At 37.3% G+C, this 20,564-nt stretch overlaps 1 protein-coding gene across 3 annotated transcripts in view; it reads left to right on the top strand.

The window, feature by feature from the left end:
• TNR (tenascin R) overlaps nucleotides 1–20,564 on the top strand; it is a 578,617-nt gene that overhangs the window by 538,957 nt on the left and 19,096 nt on the right. For all 3 annotated transcript variants that reach the window (XM_039348585.1, XM_039348594.1, XM_039348604.1), the window contains 8 exons: nucleotides 5,780–6,043; nucleotides 6,523–6,789; nucleotides 9,605–9,724; nucleotides 11,643–11,786; nucleotides 13,208–13,327; nucleotides 14,159–14,302; nucleotides 14,646–14,776; nucleotides 18,354–18,486. In XM_039348585.1, coding sequence (XP_039204519.1) covers nucleotides 5,780–6,043; nucleotides 6,523–6,789; nucleotides 9,605–9,724; nucleotides 11,643–11,786; nucleotides 13,208–13,327; nucleotides 14,159–14,302; nucleotides 14,646–14,776; nucleotides 18,354–18,486 — 1,323 coding nt within the window. The remainder of the gene's footprint in view (nucleotides 1–5,779; nucleotides 6,044–6,522; nucleotides 6,790–9,604; nucleotides 9,725–11,642; nucleotides 11,787–13,207; nucleotides 13,328–14,158; nucleotides 14,303–14,645; nucleotides 14,777–18,353; nucleotides 18,487–20,564) is intronic.

The raw sequence follows: 20,564 nt of genomic DNA, 5'->3' as shown, positions 1-20,564 counted from the left end.
ACAAAGCAGTCTCCTATCTAACCATTGGTGCTGTGAAAACAGATACCTGTGTTGCACTGCTATTTTGGAGGGGAGAGAGATGTTACCGGAAATGAAAATAGTGGCTGAATAAAAGTCTGCCAGGAAATCAATAATAGAAAAAGTGAGGATGTAAGGCAACAGCAGTATTTCTTCTGAATACAATATCCAAATAGCTGTTGTCATTTGAGAAAAAAAGTTAATTTACAAACAACAGAAAGAAAAGACTAAGCATATTTAGTAAATGCTAAGCTTACTTAATCTGAGACAATTTAGAAGAGGAAATAATCAGCTACTGTTGGTGGAGCTCTGCAAGCAATCTGACCTCATTACTAAGGATTTTTCCCTCTCTTTTTGACAGCCACTTTTCTCCAATGCCAGGGACATGGATTTACTAATCCATAAAATACTCTCTTCATTTCTTTGCTTGCTAAACAGAAACCAATCCTCAGCAAAGTGAATCTTTGCAGTCCATTCTAGAAAACCAAGAAAACCTACAGCCTAACATGTCTGCCCAGCCGGCACAGGGAGTGAAATTATCCTGCAGCAGAATGGTTATTGGATATTTAATCCCTATGTGAAGATAAGGCCATTGCAATGAGGAAAAGTACTCTTTTCCTGTGCTGAGAAGCAGTCAAGATTTCAAGTCAGCTAATTTCCAAATTGTAACTTTATTTTCCTGTGAAGGTCAAAAACCTTCAAAGCATGTTCAAAGTTTGAAAAATAATGTATGGTTCTTGTGTTATGAGGGTTACCTTTGGTGCAAAGACAATAACCATGTTTAAATGCCTTCAGTCTACAGTGTAGTATTGATGAATGCAGAACAGTAAGAATAGCTCCTGGCCCAGCAATTCATTTTGGATTCATATTAGAATCTGAATTTTTTTTATGGAAAATATATTTAATTTAAAAACAACTGTGGAGCAGAGCTATAGTTTCTGCCCAACCCCAGGATTTTCAGCCACACTTAAGGACTGCTCTCAACACTCTTTAGAAATTCTGAGAGAGGAAAGTTGATATTTTCTTTCCCTAAGCAGGCAAGGAAATTTTTATTACAGCCATTGAGCAGTCAAAGTAAGAACATAACAAAACAAAACATTAGCATTAAAAGCATTCTGGGAAGATCTAGATAAAGCTCAGGGCTTAAATTACTCATTACTAACCCAACCCTTGAAGTGTCACTCAGCAGATTCAACATGCTGCAGCATAAAATTTGGCCACATGAAGAGGAACAGCGCTATCTGCACCCACCAATAAAATGGAAATATAAATTATATCAGCTAATAAACTATATACTTAGTTTATTAGTTAAAAATAAGAGAAGTGATCACACAAGGATCTCAATAAAATAAGAAATATAACTGAACATGACTCAGAGTTTCAAGTTCCCCTGAGCTACAAGGGCAGACCCAATATTCCATAGAAATCTTATAAAATTTACCTTTCGTTACCAGCTATGGTAAAACATTAAGCCAACACAAAAACACTATCTTACTTTAAGATGATTAGATATTTTTCTCTATATATTTCTGATTCACTTTTAAAATGTCAATAAAAATATATCCTAAATAGGTGATGCATCATTGGCCAAGATGGATGGAAAATACATTCAATAAATAAATGATAAACATACTATACATCCAAGTGGACTTGTGTCTTCTCAAGGCTTGATGTGAAAACATGGATGGGGAACCTATGCATTTCTTAGTTGGAAATTTGTTAGCCACAGCTGGGTAGCTACTTGTTGAAAATGCTGTAGTACTGTAATAGATGTACTTAGCACAGACAAAGGAATGATATTTCCTCTCCCTTAGTTGCTGCTAGAGAATACTCAGTGTATGTTATGTAACCCTGAGTGTGATTTACAAGCAGAAAAAGACATACATCTGTCCCACATTCTGGTCTTCCATATGAGAATAATTTCTGGAATTAGAAATGAAAACACACAAAATTAAGTGACTTCCAAGTCAACTCATTCTGTAATGCTACGCTGTTTGATCATCACAGTCAAGATAATGGGGCAAGTCATTCTGCTGTCCTTTATAGCAAGCAGGGCTTAGTGCTTTCTTTGAATGAGGCAGGGATGGTATCCTGGGGGGGGGGGGCAGGAGTGTACTTAGCCATGCAAACCTAAGTGTCCAAAAAACGGCTCAGTGTCTATCATAGAACTGGCACCACTTGATTATTACACATTTGCTTACAATAATCCTATGCCACCTCCTATGTATAGCAGATAACAGTGAGAATTTGATAAATCAATATTTTAGAGCATATATGCACAGATCAAGAATGTGCAATATAAAGAAAACAAAACAAATGTGGAAAGTCTCCCTCTAGCCCCCCTTTTTTCCCCTTTTTCTGGAAAAAAATGAAAACCATGTTCTTGAGAGTTTGCTACATCTTCACTGAAATTTGATAAAGCTCAGAAGCTTTCAGGTAAAACTGTTTTCAGATTACCATCTATATGCTATGGATTTCATGAGCTTTTTCCTTTTAAAAGTAGCAGAATCACGACACTTACTCAATCTAAGCAGAACAACTGGGAGAAAATATGCTTGAGAAAAAGGTACCATCAAACAATATCCATTTCGCTCCAAGAAAATAGCATGGCTAATTACCCATAGTCAGTTCAGACAAAAAAACATTATCTATAACAAAAAAACCAAATGTTTGCAACTTTCTATCTCCCTTGTTGAGTCACATGTATTTTTGAAGGTGTGAAAATAGCAACATGCACTCTCCAATTCTTCTCATAAAGAAAAATAAGCAAAAATAAGATACATAAAAATTAATATAAATGGGAACAAGAAGTTGAAGGGTTTAAAGAGGAATACTGCAAAGCTTCTCTCATTCATATTTATGAAGATGCTTTTAAAAACTGTTTATCTCATTGAATTAATAGCAGATGTACACAATAAAATGCTACAGATGACGGAAGAGCTCTAATTTAGTCTCCGTTTTTGTGTATACTGGGAAGAATAGAGTTAAAGATGTTCTATTTTTATACAGCCAAGAGCAAGCTGACATTTTACACATGGGGAAAGTATTTACAGCTGGAAATTCAATGCAAACAGTCTTTTCCTTTATTTGATATTTATATAGTGATTAGTGTGGCAAATATCAAAGTCTGCCTTAGAACCTCAAAATTTGATTTTTAGATCAAACTGTTCTATCAATGTTACTCAACTTTACTTCTTTCCCATATTAGGTTTGGCTGATTGCTCTGCATGCTTATATTATTACAGTTGCCAATCTGCATTTTATGGACTTGTGCTTTTAAGAATACAGTTTCAGATTAGGGAGAAGGGAAATTGATTGATTGACCAACGAGGCAGAAAAACTCAGGTCACACCATCTGAACCTGTAATATCTACAACCTGTCAATATATTTTGATCAATAAGTGCCTCCCTGTCAGTGTCATATGCTTAATTATTGTGTTTTAAATTAATATAGTTTTCCTAAGAGCCAGATTGGGGCAATGATAAGAAACTAGGAAACTAGAAATTAGGAAACTGTGTGTTCTTGTCCTGCCTTAAGCATGAAGCCAGATGGATGACTTTGGGTGCCTGTCTGCCCTAGGAAGAAAGCAGTGGCAAACCATTTCCAAAAATGTTGTCAAGGAAATTACACTTATTTGTCCAAGAGTCAAGACTGACGTGAAGGGACACATGTCTTTCTATCATTGCTTTTATGGAGGCGCAGTGGTTCAGTGTCTTAATGATGCTGGAGATGGTCTCTGTGCCAGTGGTTTGAGTTCTGCGAAGTTGAGTTCCTGTGGCAGGGTGTGCTCCAGTCACTTGCATCAGCTTCAGTCTACATAACAGTTCAAAAGTAAGTTGTACACAAGTAAATAAATAGGTTCCACACCACATAAATGGTGTTCTATGCAGGCAGTCAGATTTCTGGTGGCTCTCAACCTTTCTGGTTGCAGTACCTTTTTATGAGATGGCTCTGGGGAAGGGAGGGGGACCTAGAAAGATGCTGCAGGAAGAGCCACTCATCTTTCTTTCTGGTGCAAAGCTAGCCCAAACTCCTGTAGCACACCTTGGGAGGTGCGTGAGTATCTCCTATAACAGAGCTAGTAAATTGGCAGCCAAACTACTACTCTGCAGTACCATTGTGGTCTCCTGGCTAATGTAACACATCCATGAGCTAACAATAACAATAACTATAACCCATGATGAGATCCTATAAATGTTTTTTAAAAAAAACAAGCAAGGCCAATGAAGTTTTTATTTGCAATGCATAACAGTCTTTGCAACACAAACACACCTCACTTATGTTTACTGAGGACATGTCCTCAGAAGACAGCCACAATCTCACAGGCAGCCTGCTCCTAAAATGGGCTGTAGCTGATCCAAGGAGTTTTATTTTCCCTGTTATTTGGGCAGAAGACTTACATGGAAGAGAAATCTTCATAGTTAGCAATTTGTTGGGCTTCAACTAGCCCATTGCAAGACTGCTCCCTCCCATCTACCTGAAAGGCTTCATGACAGGAGGGGTCTAATGCAATATAGTGGAGGCTGGAGCCACAGAGTTAAAGCCTATCACCCACAAACAGCACTGTCAGGCTCTTTATCTATGGATAAACAAGAAAGGCATATGTAGGAGGGAAGTAGTACTATGGCACAAAAGCCAAGCTTCCTTTCTTCATAGACTGGCAGGGCTCCCTCCAGAATGTCTCCATCTTTCATCTCCCTTTTCACTACAGTGTAGGGTATTTGAGGTGGGGGGCCGGGGTTGCCCTGGACCCTCCAATCCCATTGAATAGAAAGACAAATTATCCCATTCCCGTGATTTTGAAGGGGAGAAATGCTGCAGGACAAAGCAGAACAAAGGGGAAATGGGCATTTGTAACAAAGCACTACAAGAGTCACTGGCAATTATCCCTCCCCATTTGCCAGAGAGGTAGGAAAAGAATACATTCATCCCAACCACATTATATCTTCAGGACAACTGTTAGTGATTTGTTTAGCTACCAGGAGGTAATGCTAGATGGGAGGGGAAAGGTCAGCCAGGAACCTACTAAACACTGACCTGGAAGTGTCCAACTCTGCGTTCTGTAAGAACAGCAACATGTTCACCATCAGATCTGGGATCTTTTTCTTCTCAAAGATGGAAGAAAAGCACATTTCAGTTGCTGTGTGTATGTGTGTGTTTTTCTAATATGTTGTACAAACTCACCTTTTTAAATAGATCTGAGAGTCAATTAAAAGACAGCTGGCTGATAGCAATTTAATATTTTATTATTTATAGCTGCAAGGGGAAAATGCCACTGATTGTGGTTACAAATTGCTGAGGGCCAACTTTAGGATTAGGAAAAAGGTGTAGCTGTTGATCTTTTTAATCCAGAAGCTATTGACATGACAGCTAATGACTACTACTGATATGGAGGGTTTTAACTTTGTTCTTTGTATAGAAAATTTATAAAGAGACTGACATTCCTATCCTACTTCTCAAGACATATTCAAATTTAAATACATTTTCAGTGGAAAATGAAATGTCTTCATGACATACTTTTGGGGGCAATCTGTTGTTCTAGAGTCTGTGAATCTAACCATTTATCATTTCACATTCCAGCTGTGTTCCTCAAATAGTTCAGAGTGGTTTAAATTAACATTTAGATAAATGTTGCAGACATGAAAACACACTAAAAATCAGCATAAAACTCAAAACTTAAGTTAGTTCTTATCCTGCAGGTGAATGCATTTCATGCCATTGTTACTTTCTGTCTTTTTACATATCCTTCTGCTGCCATAGAACTGGACAGCCCTCATGACCTGATTGTGACAGCTTCCACAGAAACATCCATCTCTGTGTCCTGGACCAAAGTCAAGGGTCCCATTGATCATTATCGGGTCATCTTCATGCAAGCTTCAGGAATGGCATCAGAGGTTACTGTCTCTAAAGATAAGTCTGAGCTCACACTCACAGACTTAGAACCTGGGACTGAATACACTATCTCAGTCATTGCTGAAAGAGGCCGACAGCAAAGCTTGGAAAGCACTGTGGATGCCTTCACAGGTACTAAAGAACTATCAGATTACATTAATCAGGTACTGAGGGTAATCTCAAAGGTCTTCCATTGCTGTTTTATGATTGTCTAAGCGCTCCATGTCACATTTGGTTGGTGTATATGATTTGTCTTAGACAAAGCCCTCTAATATTTAGAAGATTTCTCTCATGCACTGGGCATCTGAATGGCCACGTGTACACACACACACATACACACATTTTTCCCCACCTCCCTGTTCCTTATGAGTTGCAACCCACTTTGACCATTCCTTTTGTACAGAATAATTGATTTCAGAACAGTTTTTAATTTCTCAAAACAGAGAGCTAAAATTCAAGCGTACTCATGAGATCTATTCCAAAGATAAATTCCCAAAATCTGAACAGTGACAGTAATCTTTCTTAGCTGACAGGCACATTTGATCCTATTTTAAGTTAATTAATAATTAAGTTAATTAATTTACAGGTCTGTTCTCTGCTCTTATTTTTAGGATTCCGACCAATCACACAACTTCACTTTTCTCGTGTAACTTCCTCCAGTGTGAACATCACTTGGAATGACCCCTCACCTCCAGCAGATAGGCTGATACTGACCTACAGCCCCAAAGATAAGAAGGAAACCAAGGAAGTGATGCTGGACCCTACAAAGAGACATGCTGCTTTGTCAGGTCTACAACCATCCACAGAATATATCATGTCCCTGGTGGCTGTACATGGCCTTGTCAGCTCTGAGCCAATAGTTGGTTCAGTCACAACAGGTAAAAGAACAGAGTGTTCTCCATTCTAGTATGATGCCTATTTTTTAATCTCTTCTGCAAGAGAGTTGATTGCAAGGTCCTTTAGAAAGAATGCCTTTTGAGCAGTTGCCCCTGTAAGTATATCTCTACACACACATCATATATGCATGTACATCATCACTACCAAAATTATGGTCACCTTCAGGAAAGCTGTTAAGATCTAACTTTTCCGCCACTTGTTTGGGACCAGTTGAGTTGAGTTTGGGACCATTTCGGATGTTTTTATTATTGTGCTTGGTTGCCATTTCATATTTTGTATTTTATATTTATATTCTGTTTGCTTTATAGCTTTATTTGGGGAGGGCTGATTTATTGTTTGCTTTTCTGTTGTATGTTGCCCAAGTCACTTTGTTTTGAGTTGGGCAGCCTTATAGATCTAGTAAATAAATAAGAAGTACATATTAAAGACAATATTTGAAATGAGAGAATGTTCTTTGATTTAAACTAAAGTCTTTTGAGCTATTAAAAATCACATTTAAGTCAAGGTAGACTAGCTTACTTTGCTTACTTAATATTAGCTATCCAGTTTTCTGAAAGTTCTAAAAAACATAAATTACTGTATGTTTCAATCCTCAATACTGCTTGAAGAACTAGGATACTTTTGTTTTAATATTTCAACTCCTTTAAATAGCCCCATCTGTTTTCAAGAATGCTGCCAAAATCTGAAAAAAAAAGATGGGATTGTTTGAAAGAGCTGTTTGCTTTCATTATATTCCAAAATATTTATTTAAATCATGTTTGAAACATAATTTCAGTATAATAGAGGAATAATACAATATTTCTAGTCTAAGAATGATATACGAGGCCATAAATTTTGTTATGAAAATTATAACATGACGTAAACCCTGTGAAGTAGGGTATGGATTAACCAAAAATCAATGTTCCATCTCAATTTATTTATTTCACTACAGTAATTCCCAAACTTTGCTGTTGGAGAGCTAGTAGTCTGTTCCAAGAAATACATTTATATTATTAACAATTCTGGTAAGCCATACAGGATCCCCAAGCCAATACATTATCGCAAATACATCTGCCAACTCCATCTTGGTGTAAGTCTAGTTCAGGATTTATCATTTTCTGATGGGCAATGGCTGGAACAGAAACTAATGCAGAATGCAGGAGTTGGGAGATCCTCTGAGGGAAATCAGTATTACTGTATTCTGCAGATTCTAAAATTATTCTTTAGGATGTAAGAATGAAGATTGCTTCCAAATTTTAATTTAGAAAATAGTCTCTGTAGCTCTCTGATGTTTGAGAACCCTTGCTGTATTCTTACTATCAGCTGTATTTTGGGTTCAACCTGGAAACAAGTAGCTACAACACAATCTGTGTTGTGTCATACACTTCAGAGTGGAGTAAGGAGCAGTAAAATAGTTGAGGCAGACAGAATATAGACTTTATGTAGTGATAACAAGATGTCTATTTCTTGCTTTCTCACAAATTTCAACTTTGCCTTCACTTGGCTGGACTATAGAAATAACTAGTATCGCAGAAAACACAGCCAAAATTTGGTTGATAAAATTACTAACTGTTTTTGTTTGTTTCCTTTAAAATGATCCCATTTCTCCTTAACTACCCCCACACAACAAACAGACCACACTTCTGTCTGAAATAGTGTGCTTTAATAACAGAGAGCTTTCAAAAATGAAAATGGGATTGCTTGCTTCTCAATCAGACTCCCCTGAATTAGCACGTCCATGGCTTGGAGGTTCTCACAAGCCCTGCTGATCTTTAGCTGGTATGGCAGTTATGGGGTGGTTTGTGTTTGGGATTTGTTTATTATTATTATTTTTAGAACCCAGAGGCCCTGGTTATAGTGACCTCATCCTCATCAGCTCACAGTTAAATTACTGCAACAAATGGACTGTCTTTGGAGAGGACTTGGAAGCTACAATTGGTCCAAAATACAGTGGCCAGTTGCTAACTGGAGATACAGATGAGATCATATAATTCTGATGCTCCAGTTGTTGCACTGCTGGTGCTTTGCTTCAAGATCCAATTCAGAGTTTTAGGGTTCATAGACCAGGTCAAGAAACCAACCCCACAGGAAAGCTGCTTTTTATTGAGACTGGTTCAGAATTGTGCAAGTCTGATTATGCTCCCCTTTCTTATACTCCAGAGATTCAGGGAGGCTTCTGCCTGAGGCACTTCTGAATTTTATTTGGTTTCTCGAGTTTTTTTTTTTTAAAAAAAAAGTTTCAGCCCTCTTTTGTCTGGATAACAGTTCTTGCAAATTTCTGTCAAGGTCATCTCTTGTACTTTCTATATCAGCTTCCAGGTACTTGCAGATAGGGTGGCTCTGGCCCTAGGCAAAATTGTATTTTAGTGCCCTATATGGTTTGGCTCATCTTCCGACAAGATGCCCTCTTGTTTCTTTTTTTTTCCCCAAGTTTTTGAGCTTTACACTTATGATTTTCAGTCCTGAACATTTTTTTTCTTTTATTGGACATTGTAATCTTTGAGTGTGTTGGCTCATGAAGTACATCTAATGCTTTTTTATTTTTATGGTACTTTTTTTTACTTCCCTTAAAATTTGGGGCCCCTAGATCAAAGCCTACTTTACCTTAGTCTAGAATTGGCCCTGGTCTCTCTTGGCAAGTTTTAATCCATACAAAATATCTTTTCAAAGAGGGGATGATATGGTGAAGGATTTTGGAGCTTGATAGCATAAGCATTATGTATATACTGTATAATTGCTACCCAAAGCTATTCACTATATTACAATTAGAATATGAATTTTGGAATTTTTTTATCTGTTGCCCTTTGTTTCATATAGAGATTGATCCACCGAAGAACTTGACAATTGTCAATGTGACTACAGAATCTGTGACTGTCCATTGGGCACCTCCAATTGCACCTTTTGACCACTATAAGATTTCCTGCAAATCCGCCCAAGGTAATTGTGCTCCATCCCCAAAGTTTGTGAATGGAGTTCTGGGCTCCAATAGAATATATATAAATACATTTAAACCAAGACCAGGGTTCAGCAGGATAACCTATTCACTAGCTGGACTACTTTCGGCCCATATTATTAGGATTCCTACTGAATATATGAACAAACTTAGTCCCATTCATGCACCTTTATGCTCAGACTTAAGATCCAGTTCATTGGATATGGTTTATTCCCAGTTATGTTTGCCAGAACTGCAGTCTTAATGTCCTAAAAAAGATTATTTTATTGCAGTTCCATAAAATGATACGCCAAACTTCCAAAGATTTTAATTTTAAAGGACAGATGGGCAAGCAAAATAAAATAGGGGTAAATGTTTTGACAAGAGACTTTCATTGCATTTGACAAGCACCTTGAATAAGCTACTTCTATACAAAAAGTCATCTGCTAATTACACATTCCCCAAAAGTAATTCACTGCATATGTAATTCAGTCATCTGCCTTGCCCTCTGACATTCTGCTGTAAACATGGAAGCATGTTTACATAATGCAACTGCACATTTAAAAAATAGGAAAAAATCGCATTATAGGTTTACAGAGAATTTGGAGTTGAGTAGATGTCTATTGTATAGAATATATTATAGTAGTTAAAGTATTGAACTAGGATCAGAGAGACTCAGGTTCAAATCCATCCTCAGTCACAGAAACGTACAAGGTGGTTTGGCGCACTCATTATCTCTCGGCTCAGTCTAATGCACAGGTTTTTATATGTTTCTCCAAGCAAGTATAAAATGAGTTCATACATTGTGGTAAGTCACCATTGTCTTAACCATAACCTGTTGAACAAGCTAAAATTAGCTTAATTCACATATTGTAATGCACTAAGCTGTAAACCATAGCTTACAAACCACAATAGAAGAATTAACATATTTTAAACCAAAACCAAACAAACCACAATATTATTCTGCACAATATATGAACCCAGTGAACATGTGGTCTTGTCTAGGTTCTTAGAACAGGACTATTATCATGCTTAGAAAATGTTAAAGCAAAACATGGATAAACATCTCTCCAAACATATTAGGGATTGTAAATGTAATGTTGGCTTGCTTCTCAAACTGTATTTCAAGAAGCTCTGAATTTTCTCATGAGATAAATTATGATGGAGAAGTCTCTTCTTCAGATAATGTGTTAAATACAATCCATATCTGATTGCAATGCACAGTGCCCAGAATTTATTCTATACATTTCTGGATTTCATTTTAAGTTATTAAGTCCACCAAGTCTGAACTGAAACAATACCAGAGATTTTCTGTAGATGACTGCCAATTAGTATACTTCCAATGGGTTAGAAGATGTCTCATGGCCACTTCCTTAGATTTTAATGCTTAAATTATGACCACAATTAAGACCACAGCTAAGCAAGGCAGTTGTTAAGTGAATTGCACCCTATTTTAAGATCTTTTTTTGCTATAGATCTTAATTGAATCACAGCAGATGTTAAGTGAATCAAGCAGTTGTTAAGTAAATCCAACTTCTCTTCTTACTCTGCTTGTTTGAAGCCAGCTAGGAAGGTCACAAATGGCAATCCCATGACCTCAGGACACTGCAGCTGTTGTAAATTTATTACCAAGCATCCACCCTGGGGATGCTGCAACAGGTGTAACTGTAAGGACTGGTTGTAAGTCACTTTTTTCAATGCTGTTGTAACTTCCAATGGTTGCTAAAACAAAAGGTTGTAGTCAAGAATTACCTGTGTTTGCATCCAGAAAAGAAAGAAGCATCATAAGGGCTATGTTTTTCAGGTTTTTCCACGGAACTAAGAATGGAAAGCATACCTGGATACCACCTTACAATTGTCAGGTTGTTTTGGGAACACCTACAGTAGTTGAAAATAACAAAGTCCTTTTCTCAATCCATACAGGGCGAATTGACAGTATAGTTGTTGCAAAAGACATTACTGAATATACTCTCAACTACTTGCAGCCTTCAACTGAATATGAAATCAGCCTAAAGAGTATAAAGGGCAGAGAGGAAAGTGAATCACTTTTATATACCATGTATACAGGTATGAGATGCCTCTTTGAAAATATAGAAGTGTAACAAGTTTATTTGGAGAAAAGATGGCTCGTGATGGACAAGCATTATTAGCTAGTTATAGGATGACCCTGTATCCCACTGATCCCACTGAGTTTGACTGAGCCAGGAACCAGGCCTTTCGATGGAAACAAATTTGAGGAAGCTAAAGAATGTTCAATCTGATTACATTAAAGAATTCCTGTTGTGCTCTATTTAGAAGTCTAAGCCTCAGACTATATTGGCCATATTGAACTACCGTAGCAGTTAAGTTCAAATATTCCACTAAATAGCTATTGGATACATTGGCCCTGACAAAATAAAGTCACAAATGTTAATCTGAGGGAAAAAATTGAATTCTTCCTTTGGGACAAAATCCCACTGCTACTTACTGAGAAAAAAATTATAAAGAAAGAGTAACAGTAAACAATATATAAAATATTCTACCCCAATCAAATCAACTTGTATTATTCTAAATCAGAGATAACTTCATTTGAACTTGAGCCTACAACTAACCCTTTCAAACTGCCTAAAGTCTGAAAAATGTTGGCCAGCTTGGGAAGCATTCACTTGTATTTATATCTTTATATTAACGTTGACCCAAAAATCATACTATCAAAATTTGCGCTTGATGATAATTCAGAAATAGTAGAGGAGTGCTAAGACTAAAATGTGATCCACAAATTTCCTATCCTGTTCCAAATGTTCCTATAATTCACATCTTTGGATACTTTCTCAGAATATATCCTGATAGAGCAATAAATAATATGGCTATAACAGTTAAATATACCAAGCAGTGTTTTTCCAAAATTTCAGGTATATGCTGCAAATTTATAGGCAGTTTTTCAGCTTCTAATCATTTTCCTCTTCCTTGTTGGAGAGAGGGAAGGGAAGTAATAAAATATCTCTGGTCATGTATTAGTGCTGTGCTATTGCTGAAGAGGTAATCCAAACAAGTTTTAAATCTATTACTTCCATAGTCTAGTAACATCTAAGCTTGAAGTACAGCAGTTTCAAGGAAGGCTGCTGCAAAGAAACAATCAAGTGCTTCACGGATAATGCATTTTAGTTGGGAATTTGTTGATAATGATTATTCTAAAACATTTGTTTATTGAGCCATTCATTCATCCATCAGATCTATGATTCTTAGAGGCTTACAAAGCTTCCATGAGGGTTTTGCTGTCATAAGCCACCCAGAGTCACCCTACTGGGAAGACGGGTGCATATAAATTTAAGAAATAAATTTAAGAAATAAATAACATTATTCTCCTGCATAACTTTTGCATACATAAATATAGACCTTTATTATGCTTTCTATTGTGTTGGTCTTATTTTTTCATCATTACTAATTGCTGAAATGAATCCATGATTATTCTGATGACTATCTCATCTTGCTTTTTGCCTTTTTTGCAGCCATGGATCATCCAAAGAATTTGATTGCCATAAACATTACCCCAACAGAAACCTTGCTAAAGTGGGACCCGCCTGGCGTTGAAGCTGAAAATTATGTCATTGTGCTTACCCATGACAGTGGTATGTCTTTACTTAATGATCAGAATTCAGCATGGAGTTGGGGCAACCACCACCAATCAACTGAGATAAACACAAGTGACTGGGGCTAATGGTGAAAGTTGATATTAATCATTAAATGCTGAAGAATGTTTCTGTTTAGCATAAATTTCATTATATTTTACAATAATATTTTTATTCTTATACCTTTATCATTCATATTTTAACTATCAGATTTGGGACAGGCCCTCCATCTTTCTCAGTCACAGTTGAGTGAAGGACAACTGATTTTAATATTTTTCAGTTGTTATGCTTTCAGACCTTTCCATCTCCACACTTTGCTACATTTCAAGGAAGCAATTTAAAAAAAAATTGTAAAGGAAAGATACAAGTATGACCATATTTTTAGAAGTGTTAACTGTTCCTTAATAAGACTATTAGCCATTGACTCAGTACTGTTCCCTTGCAGAAATAAGAACAAGTAATTCAGAACAAAAAGTAAGAGCTGTTTTGTTGTTCTTCTTCAACAAGAAGGAATGTTGTGTATGAATCACAAAAGGATTTCCAGCTGTGACATAGGAATGAATCTCCATGTTTATCCTAATGTTAAAAATGAATCTTCCACAAGATTTATGACTTAACATTAATTCAGCAAATCCAGTTTTTGAGACTTGCCGAATTTGTATCTGATTATGGTCTTGCTGAAGTCTGTATTATTAATAAACTTGGAATATTGATATCTGAAAGCTGACTGTGTGATTCTACCTTTCTTGCCTCTGTAAGATTGAATGAGCTATCTGATAATTAACTCCAATTCTTGTTTCTGTTTGGATCCCACCTAACCTCTGATTTCAGTTGCCGGAGAAACTATTTTGGTGGACAGGACCGAACAAGAATATAAGCTTATCAATTTGCTTCCCAGTACCAGCTATAAGGTCACAATGTATGCTATCAATGGGCCTGTCACAAGCAGAACCATCTACGCCAACTTTACTACTCGTAAGTATTACATATTCCTCCCTCTAATAGAAATTTACAAGCTGATTTCAAATACTAGCAGGAAATGAAAGGAAAGTATTGCTTGATACAGATAACTCACAATTGCATCTATGTTTTCTGGGTTAAGCTCAGTGATTTATTGTATATTGTTCATTTTCTGTTGCTGGCCAGTTTCTTCAGTTGGTGGAATGGAAATCTATTGGACTCACTGAGTCCTAAGAACCTGGCAGGCATTTTTTCCCCTGGGAAATTATAAGTTTTTGCCTGACTCATTTTTAAACATCATTATCACCTCCACATAGATATGTGAGCCTCTTCCTCTATTCCTTTCCTACTTTTACAGTTTTGGATCCGCCCTCAAATCTGACGGCAAGTGAAGTGACTCGGCGAAGTGCTCTTCTTTCATGGTTTCCTCCTGTAGCTGAGATTGAGAACTACATCATGACATACAGATCTCCTGATGGGAGCCGCAAGGTGGGGCCTTCATCTCTGAACTCCATGACAAGGGATGGCAACATTTGGTGGCTGTATCAAAGAATTTGGGAGCATCTATCTTAAGCCTATTTTCAGGTTTCCTGTATACTTACACTACAATTCTCATGAGTTTCCTGTCTTATAACGGTAGGATTTGATACTGCTGATTTTGGGAAAGTGGCCAGATCTGGCCACTTGTGGCCTATAATGATAAGTTATTGAATCAAACAAAATGAGATTTTTCTCCTTTTTTTTTTTTTTTGCTTGCATGTAATGATCCTAGGGAGTCATGAATCATTTGCATAGTAAAACAATTGTTTGCAGTCATTTCTCCTCCCTGGTTTATTCTGACGTGGCTTCCATTGTTTCACTACTATTCCTAATGTGTCTACAAATCAGGAATAGTAATAGTAGTAAAGTTGGAAGGGACATTGGAGGTCATCTAGTCCAACCCCCTGCTCATATATTTAATATGATGTTGTTACAGTACAGAGCAATAAAAGGACCATTTGCTGAAAGCATTAAAAGCAAGTGAAGTTTGTTAAGAGTGAAGGCAATGAGGTCACATGAGCAATCTAGACAATCAGGAATAACAAACCAAAAGAACCAACAATTCTTTTTTAAAAAGCAATAGTTTAAAGCAGAGGTGTCAAACTGCCAGCCTGCGGGTTGGACGTGTCATGCAGAACCACGCCCACCCCGTTGCTGGCAATGGCAAAACTCTCCCGATACGTTGCGCAACGTCACGTGACGTCGTGAATTTGACATGTCTGGTTTAAAGGAAGGACTTCCTTCCCTTCTGGCACACAAAATAACTCAGTGCTCCTGTTTGGCTGTGTGTTACTTAATGCTGTAAAGTATAGAGCCCTTTCTCATGGGTTGAAGAAGAAAATAGTGTTTCTTAAATGGAAGGATTTGTTTATTTGTTTTTGCTGCAGAAAGTTGTAAACAATGATTATCTATATAGACCAGAGGGAGACAATCTTGGCTCTTTTATGACTCATGGACTTCAACTCCCAGAATTCCTGAGCCAGCCATGGTTGTCTACCCCTGGTATAGACATACACCTAACCTCTTGTTCTGAGTAACCAATCAAGAAACCAATCATGCATTCCACAACTGCACACAAGACTGAAAAGTTGAAATATCACACTAGAAATGGCACTAGCAAGGCATTTTATATTATTACCAAAAACACTAAACTGGCCTCTTTAAGTAGTTACTGAGAGTAGATCTCAAATTGAGGGAACATTTATCATTTCATTTATGATCTATTATAGTAGTTTTACAGCATTATTATTATTATTTCAGTAAGATAGCACTCATGCCTGCACAGTATGAAAAAGTAATGGAAGGAAGCAACAGGCAAGTAAGCAAAGCTGGCTTGACTCATTCCTTACATGATGAGAAACCTTTCACACTCTTACTCAGAGCATTTCCCCACTTCTATTCAAGCCATTCTGCACTGTAATCACTGAAGAGAAATGCAGTTAGAAATAGCGTTATATCTTAACCAACTGCTGGGGAATTGTAGAAGAGATAAGATACCTCTGCCTCCATATTTTTAAAGATATGATTTATTAAATAGATTTTATGCACTATTTTTATCCCAAAAAAACCCCATAAGCTTCACTTAACTAAAAACATTCTAAACTTTCGCAGAAGCAATTTCCATCAGTTGACCTGCCAACTACTGCAGAGAGTGACGGGAACTAATATCACTTCTATCCAAACTTGCATGCAACTTTTTGCGACATCTTTGTATAGCTTTCTTATTGATTTGATTTAATGCTGTCCAAGCCAAATGGCTTTGTGTGGCACACATACACCAGAGCAATTAAAAAAAACAATACAGGGAGTCCTCAATTTACAACAGTTCATTTAATGACCCTTCAAGATCATTGAAAAAGTGATTTATGACTGTTACAGTGTCCCGGGATCATGTGATCACCTTTTGTGACCTTCTGACAAGCAAAGTCAATGAGGAAGCCAGATTCACTTAACAACAGTGTTACTAACTTAACAACTGCAATGATTCACTTAATAACTGTGGCAAGATCATAAAGTGGGCAAAATTCACTTAATTTTTTTTTTATCGAAAAGCGGGTGGGGAAAGAGGCAGAAATTCAACAATATATTGATACATCAACTCCAGGTCTGGGACAAAAGACAGATTTTAAGAGCTTTCCAGAACCCCAGGAGAGAGGGTGCCACCCTATCTCCAGGAGGATGGTGTCTTAAGGGGGCATGTGTGACCTTGATACCATAATAAAGAGGGCTGCTGGGCAGCTATCAGCAGATGCTATACACTAAAGGCAGAAAAATAACCGATTCAATTTTGTCTCCTGTTTGTTTGTTTGTTTGATCGATTGATTGATTGATGTATTTGTGTTGTTTAATAAGATCATTTTAGTCTAAGCCGTGTGGTTTGATGTTTTATCTGTTTTTATGGAGTTTTGAGGTTTGTACACGGCATATAATCCATTGAAGTTGGGCTCATAAATTCAAACAAATAATTATATAAAATCGCTGTATCAGTCAGGAAGTCCCCACATAATAGACAAACAGAATACTCTTATCTCACACTGCAGTGTTCTTAGATGTAAGAACAAAGTCCTCAAGTCAGATACAAGCTGATAAGAATAGATACAGACTTTTATCTCTGTCCAATAATCAAGAAGTGATGTATAGATCCATCTCCAACTTTTCAAGCAAGATGCTTCTTAACTAAGTCACTGAGAAATGCTTATAGAAAAAGGATGTTCTGCTCTAGTTCTGTCTGAAGTCTTGTCATAGAGATTTAGAAAACTGGGTACAGGATTACAATAGATAGCAGATGTTTTCCAGTATCTGAATCTGACAAAATAGAGGTAGAATGCTGGTATTTTTTTCTGGATGTTTCCTTTTGATAAACTGTGTTTCTAGATATTTATTTTGTAAATTGTTTTATTTGATTTTTAACCCTCTGTATGCCATCTAGAGTTACTCTGGTGTGCTGAACTGCTATATAAATTGTTTCAATAAAGTAAGTGGCAGCAAAATTTAGACATTTGTCATGGAAATTATTAGCATGAGAAATTAGCAGAAATGAATTATCCCGAATGGCTGACTTTGCTTTCAATCTCTTGAGTTGGATTATAGGGACATTTTCCATTTCTTCAGCACACTAAATTCTTCCCAATTCCCCTACATGAGTCCCTTCTCAAATCAACCTTCCATGTTTTTCATGTCAATTTCACGCAACTGGATATTCTCTGGCTGCTCAAACAAGAGGATAAGCCTGATCTTACAACTTTGACAGTAACTGGGTAATACAACCTAGCGTGTTCCGTTCCATTTCACCTGAGACCCATCCATGTTGGTATAATTGATTTTTCCATGTACTCCGATCTTTTTGATCAGGTCTTAGTAGACATTCACTGCCAAGAGACAAAAGTTCAAGATAATGATCTTGGGGATGGGAAATTTCCAGATAGCTTTTTCTTATTTTTTATTCCATTCTCATTTCTTACCCAAGCTCTGCAAATTTAATCTCCGTTATATCAGTGTTTCCATTTTGTTAATGATCCACACACAGGAGCTGATTGTGGATGCAGAAGATACTTGGATCCGCCTAGAAGGTCTTTCTGAAAACACAGAGTACACTGTGCGCCTGCAAGCAGCTCAAGATGCTATGAGGAGTGGATTTATCTCCACCATCTTCACTACAGGTAAAAGTGCTACATCATCTGTTATCCTATGTCTCATGGCCACCATAGCCACCATAGCTTTATTAAGAGGGTTTTTTAAAAAATGAACTCTGTCAGATTTGCATCATTCCTTATAATATAACTGCTTAGGTTCAGAACAGCACAAATGCAGAGCAATTTTTATAAATACTCCATGCACAGTTGATTACTACTACTAAGCTTAAATCTCCTAGCAGAAATTAATTCTCCTTCCTCTCCCACACAAAGTAAAAGGTATTGTGGAGCCTGCTTACATAATATCTTTTACTGGGTCATGGAAGTAGGAAGTAGCATTGCCAGGGCCACAAGAAAGACAGGCTCATAAAAGCAAACACTTGGTCCCTAAAAGTGTGGGTTTTCATACATACATTCATGCAGTTATGTTGGGATATTGATAAAGGAGAGAAAAAGGTGGGAGATGGGATGGGATCCCAAGGCTCTTTCTCCGATAATTCCACCATAGTTTTTCATTTTCTGATCTAGCATGGAAGCAAAAGATGGGAAGCGGGAAGGGAGTGCATATCCCAGCCTGGGATGACTAAAAATGGCAGATATATGTCTGTCCCAGTCATCCCAATTTATGGACTGCTGGTGTACAGAGTGACTGAATTGGTTGAGTGAGGAGATCAGCCCCACCATGCAAATCTTTCCACAGAAGTTCAAGATAGAGATTTTCCAAACCAGTGATCTGTTTCCAAAGTTAGCAATGAAATAAGGACGTGAATAGATGAACAATGGAAAAACAAATGTACTTCTTCAGAAAATTATGTATTCCTTTTTAATTTTCTTCCAACAAGACTGAACTTCCTGTCCTGTTTATTATTTGACTGCTGTGTGAAACAGCACAGTAGCAAATATAAATCCAGCACAGAATAATTTAAGGCAAGGGAAATATAAAGAAAAAAAGGTTTTGACTAGTACTAGGAAAAGAATAGAGGTAATATTAGAAAATCTGTCTGAAGAAAGGGTCCCAAAGAGAGGATGCCTCATTTAAAAGGCACTGCTGCCAGTAGATTTATTTCGGATAATGTGAAGTAAATTTTAGCAGACTTTTATGTGGCTAGACTTTTACCCAAGGTAATTTCATTGCAATCCCAACATATCTGGAGGGTTTCCAGCTCTTCAAGGTGGTCCATACAAGAAGCACAAGCTGTGACTGTTAACACTAACTTTATTGTAAGGTTACAGTATCAGAATATTACAGATCAGAAAGTACTTCTCCTCTCCTTTACTTTTACTTTCCAGAAAACTAGGGAGGGTCCCTTCTGAGATGCTTCCCAGTTCTGTGGACTGAGGCACCCTTTACATTATGATTGTCTAGGCTGTGGCTCTTCCTCCTGTCTTCCAAGGTCATTCCCATACAATAGTGCCACAAAGACTGACAAGCCAGGTCTTTCAAAATAACGTAATATGTTACCTGAATTCATTTACAGTTATTGCAAAATATTCAGATTTACTAACTGAAGTTTCCAAAAGGCTTTCAAAAGTGCGTCTGGACTATAAAGTGTTAAAGTGATTTTTCTCCAGGCCATGAGCCAGCAGAAAACTATGCTAGTATAAAATGAAGTTCCCACAGTCCCAATCACTAGACAGAATCAGCAGAATGGGTTTGCCCAGAAAAGAAAAAAGAGAAACAAGAGAGGTAGGATGCGAATGACTCATTTGGTCCAATTATTGGCAGCAGAAGACCCTCTTCCCTTTTTTTTCAGATGCATGCAAAAATATATTTCTTTTCTTTCTTTTTTTTCTTTTTCTTTTTTGCCACCCACTCCAACAGTTCCATTTCTCTTGCAGCCCAGGGCAAGAGATGGTGGGAAGCACATCTTTTGGTGCCAGTTCTCCGTCTCTTCAGCTACCACCTCCCACAGAAAAGCTGTTCATACACTCCCTGAAGATTACATACCATAGCACCTAATCTGAACATGGGGTGCATTTTCCAGCATGTTTCATATGGGAGCCCATTGCTGTGCTGGAGTGCGGGTTGTAATCCTTTTTTCCCAGTTGCTATAATTTTATATTTCTGTATATGTTTCTATTACTTTCGATATTGTGAACCACCC

This window comes from Crotalus tigris, unplaced genomic scaffold (genome assembly GCF_016545835.1).
Source record: "Crotalus tigris isolate CLP2741 ecotype Arizona unplaced genomic scaffold, ASM1654583v1 scf7180000017560.2302168, whole genome shotgun sequence".
NCBI lineage: Eukaryota > Metazoa > Chordata > Lepidosauria > Squamata > Viperidae > Crotalus > Crotalus tigris.
This window is presented reverse-complemented; position numbering and strand designations above follow the sequence as displayed.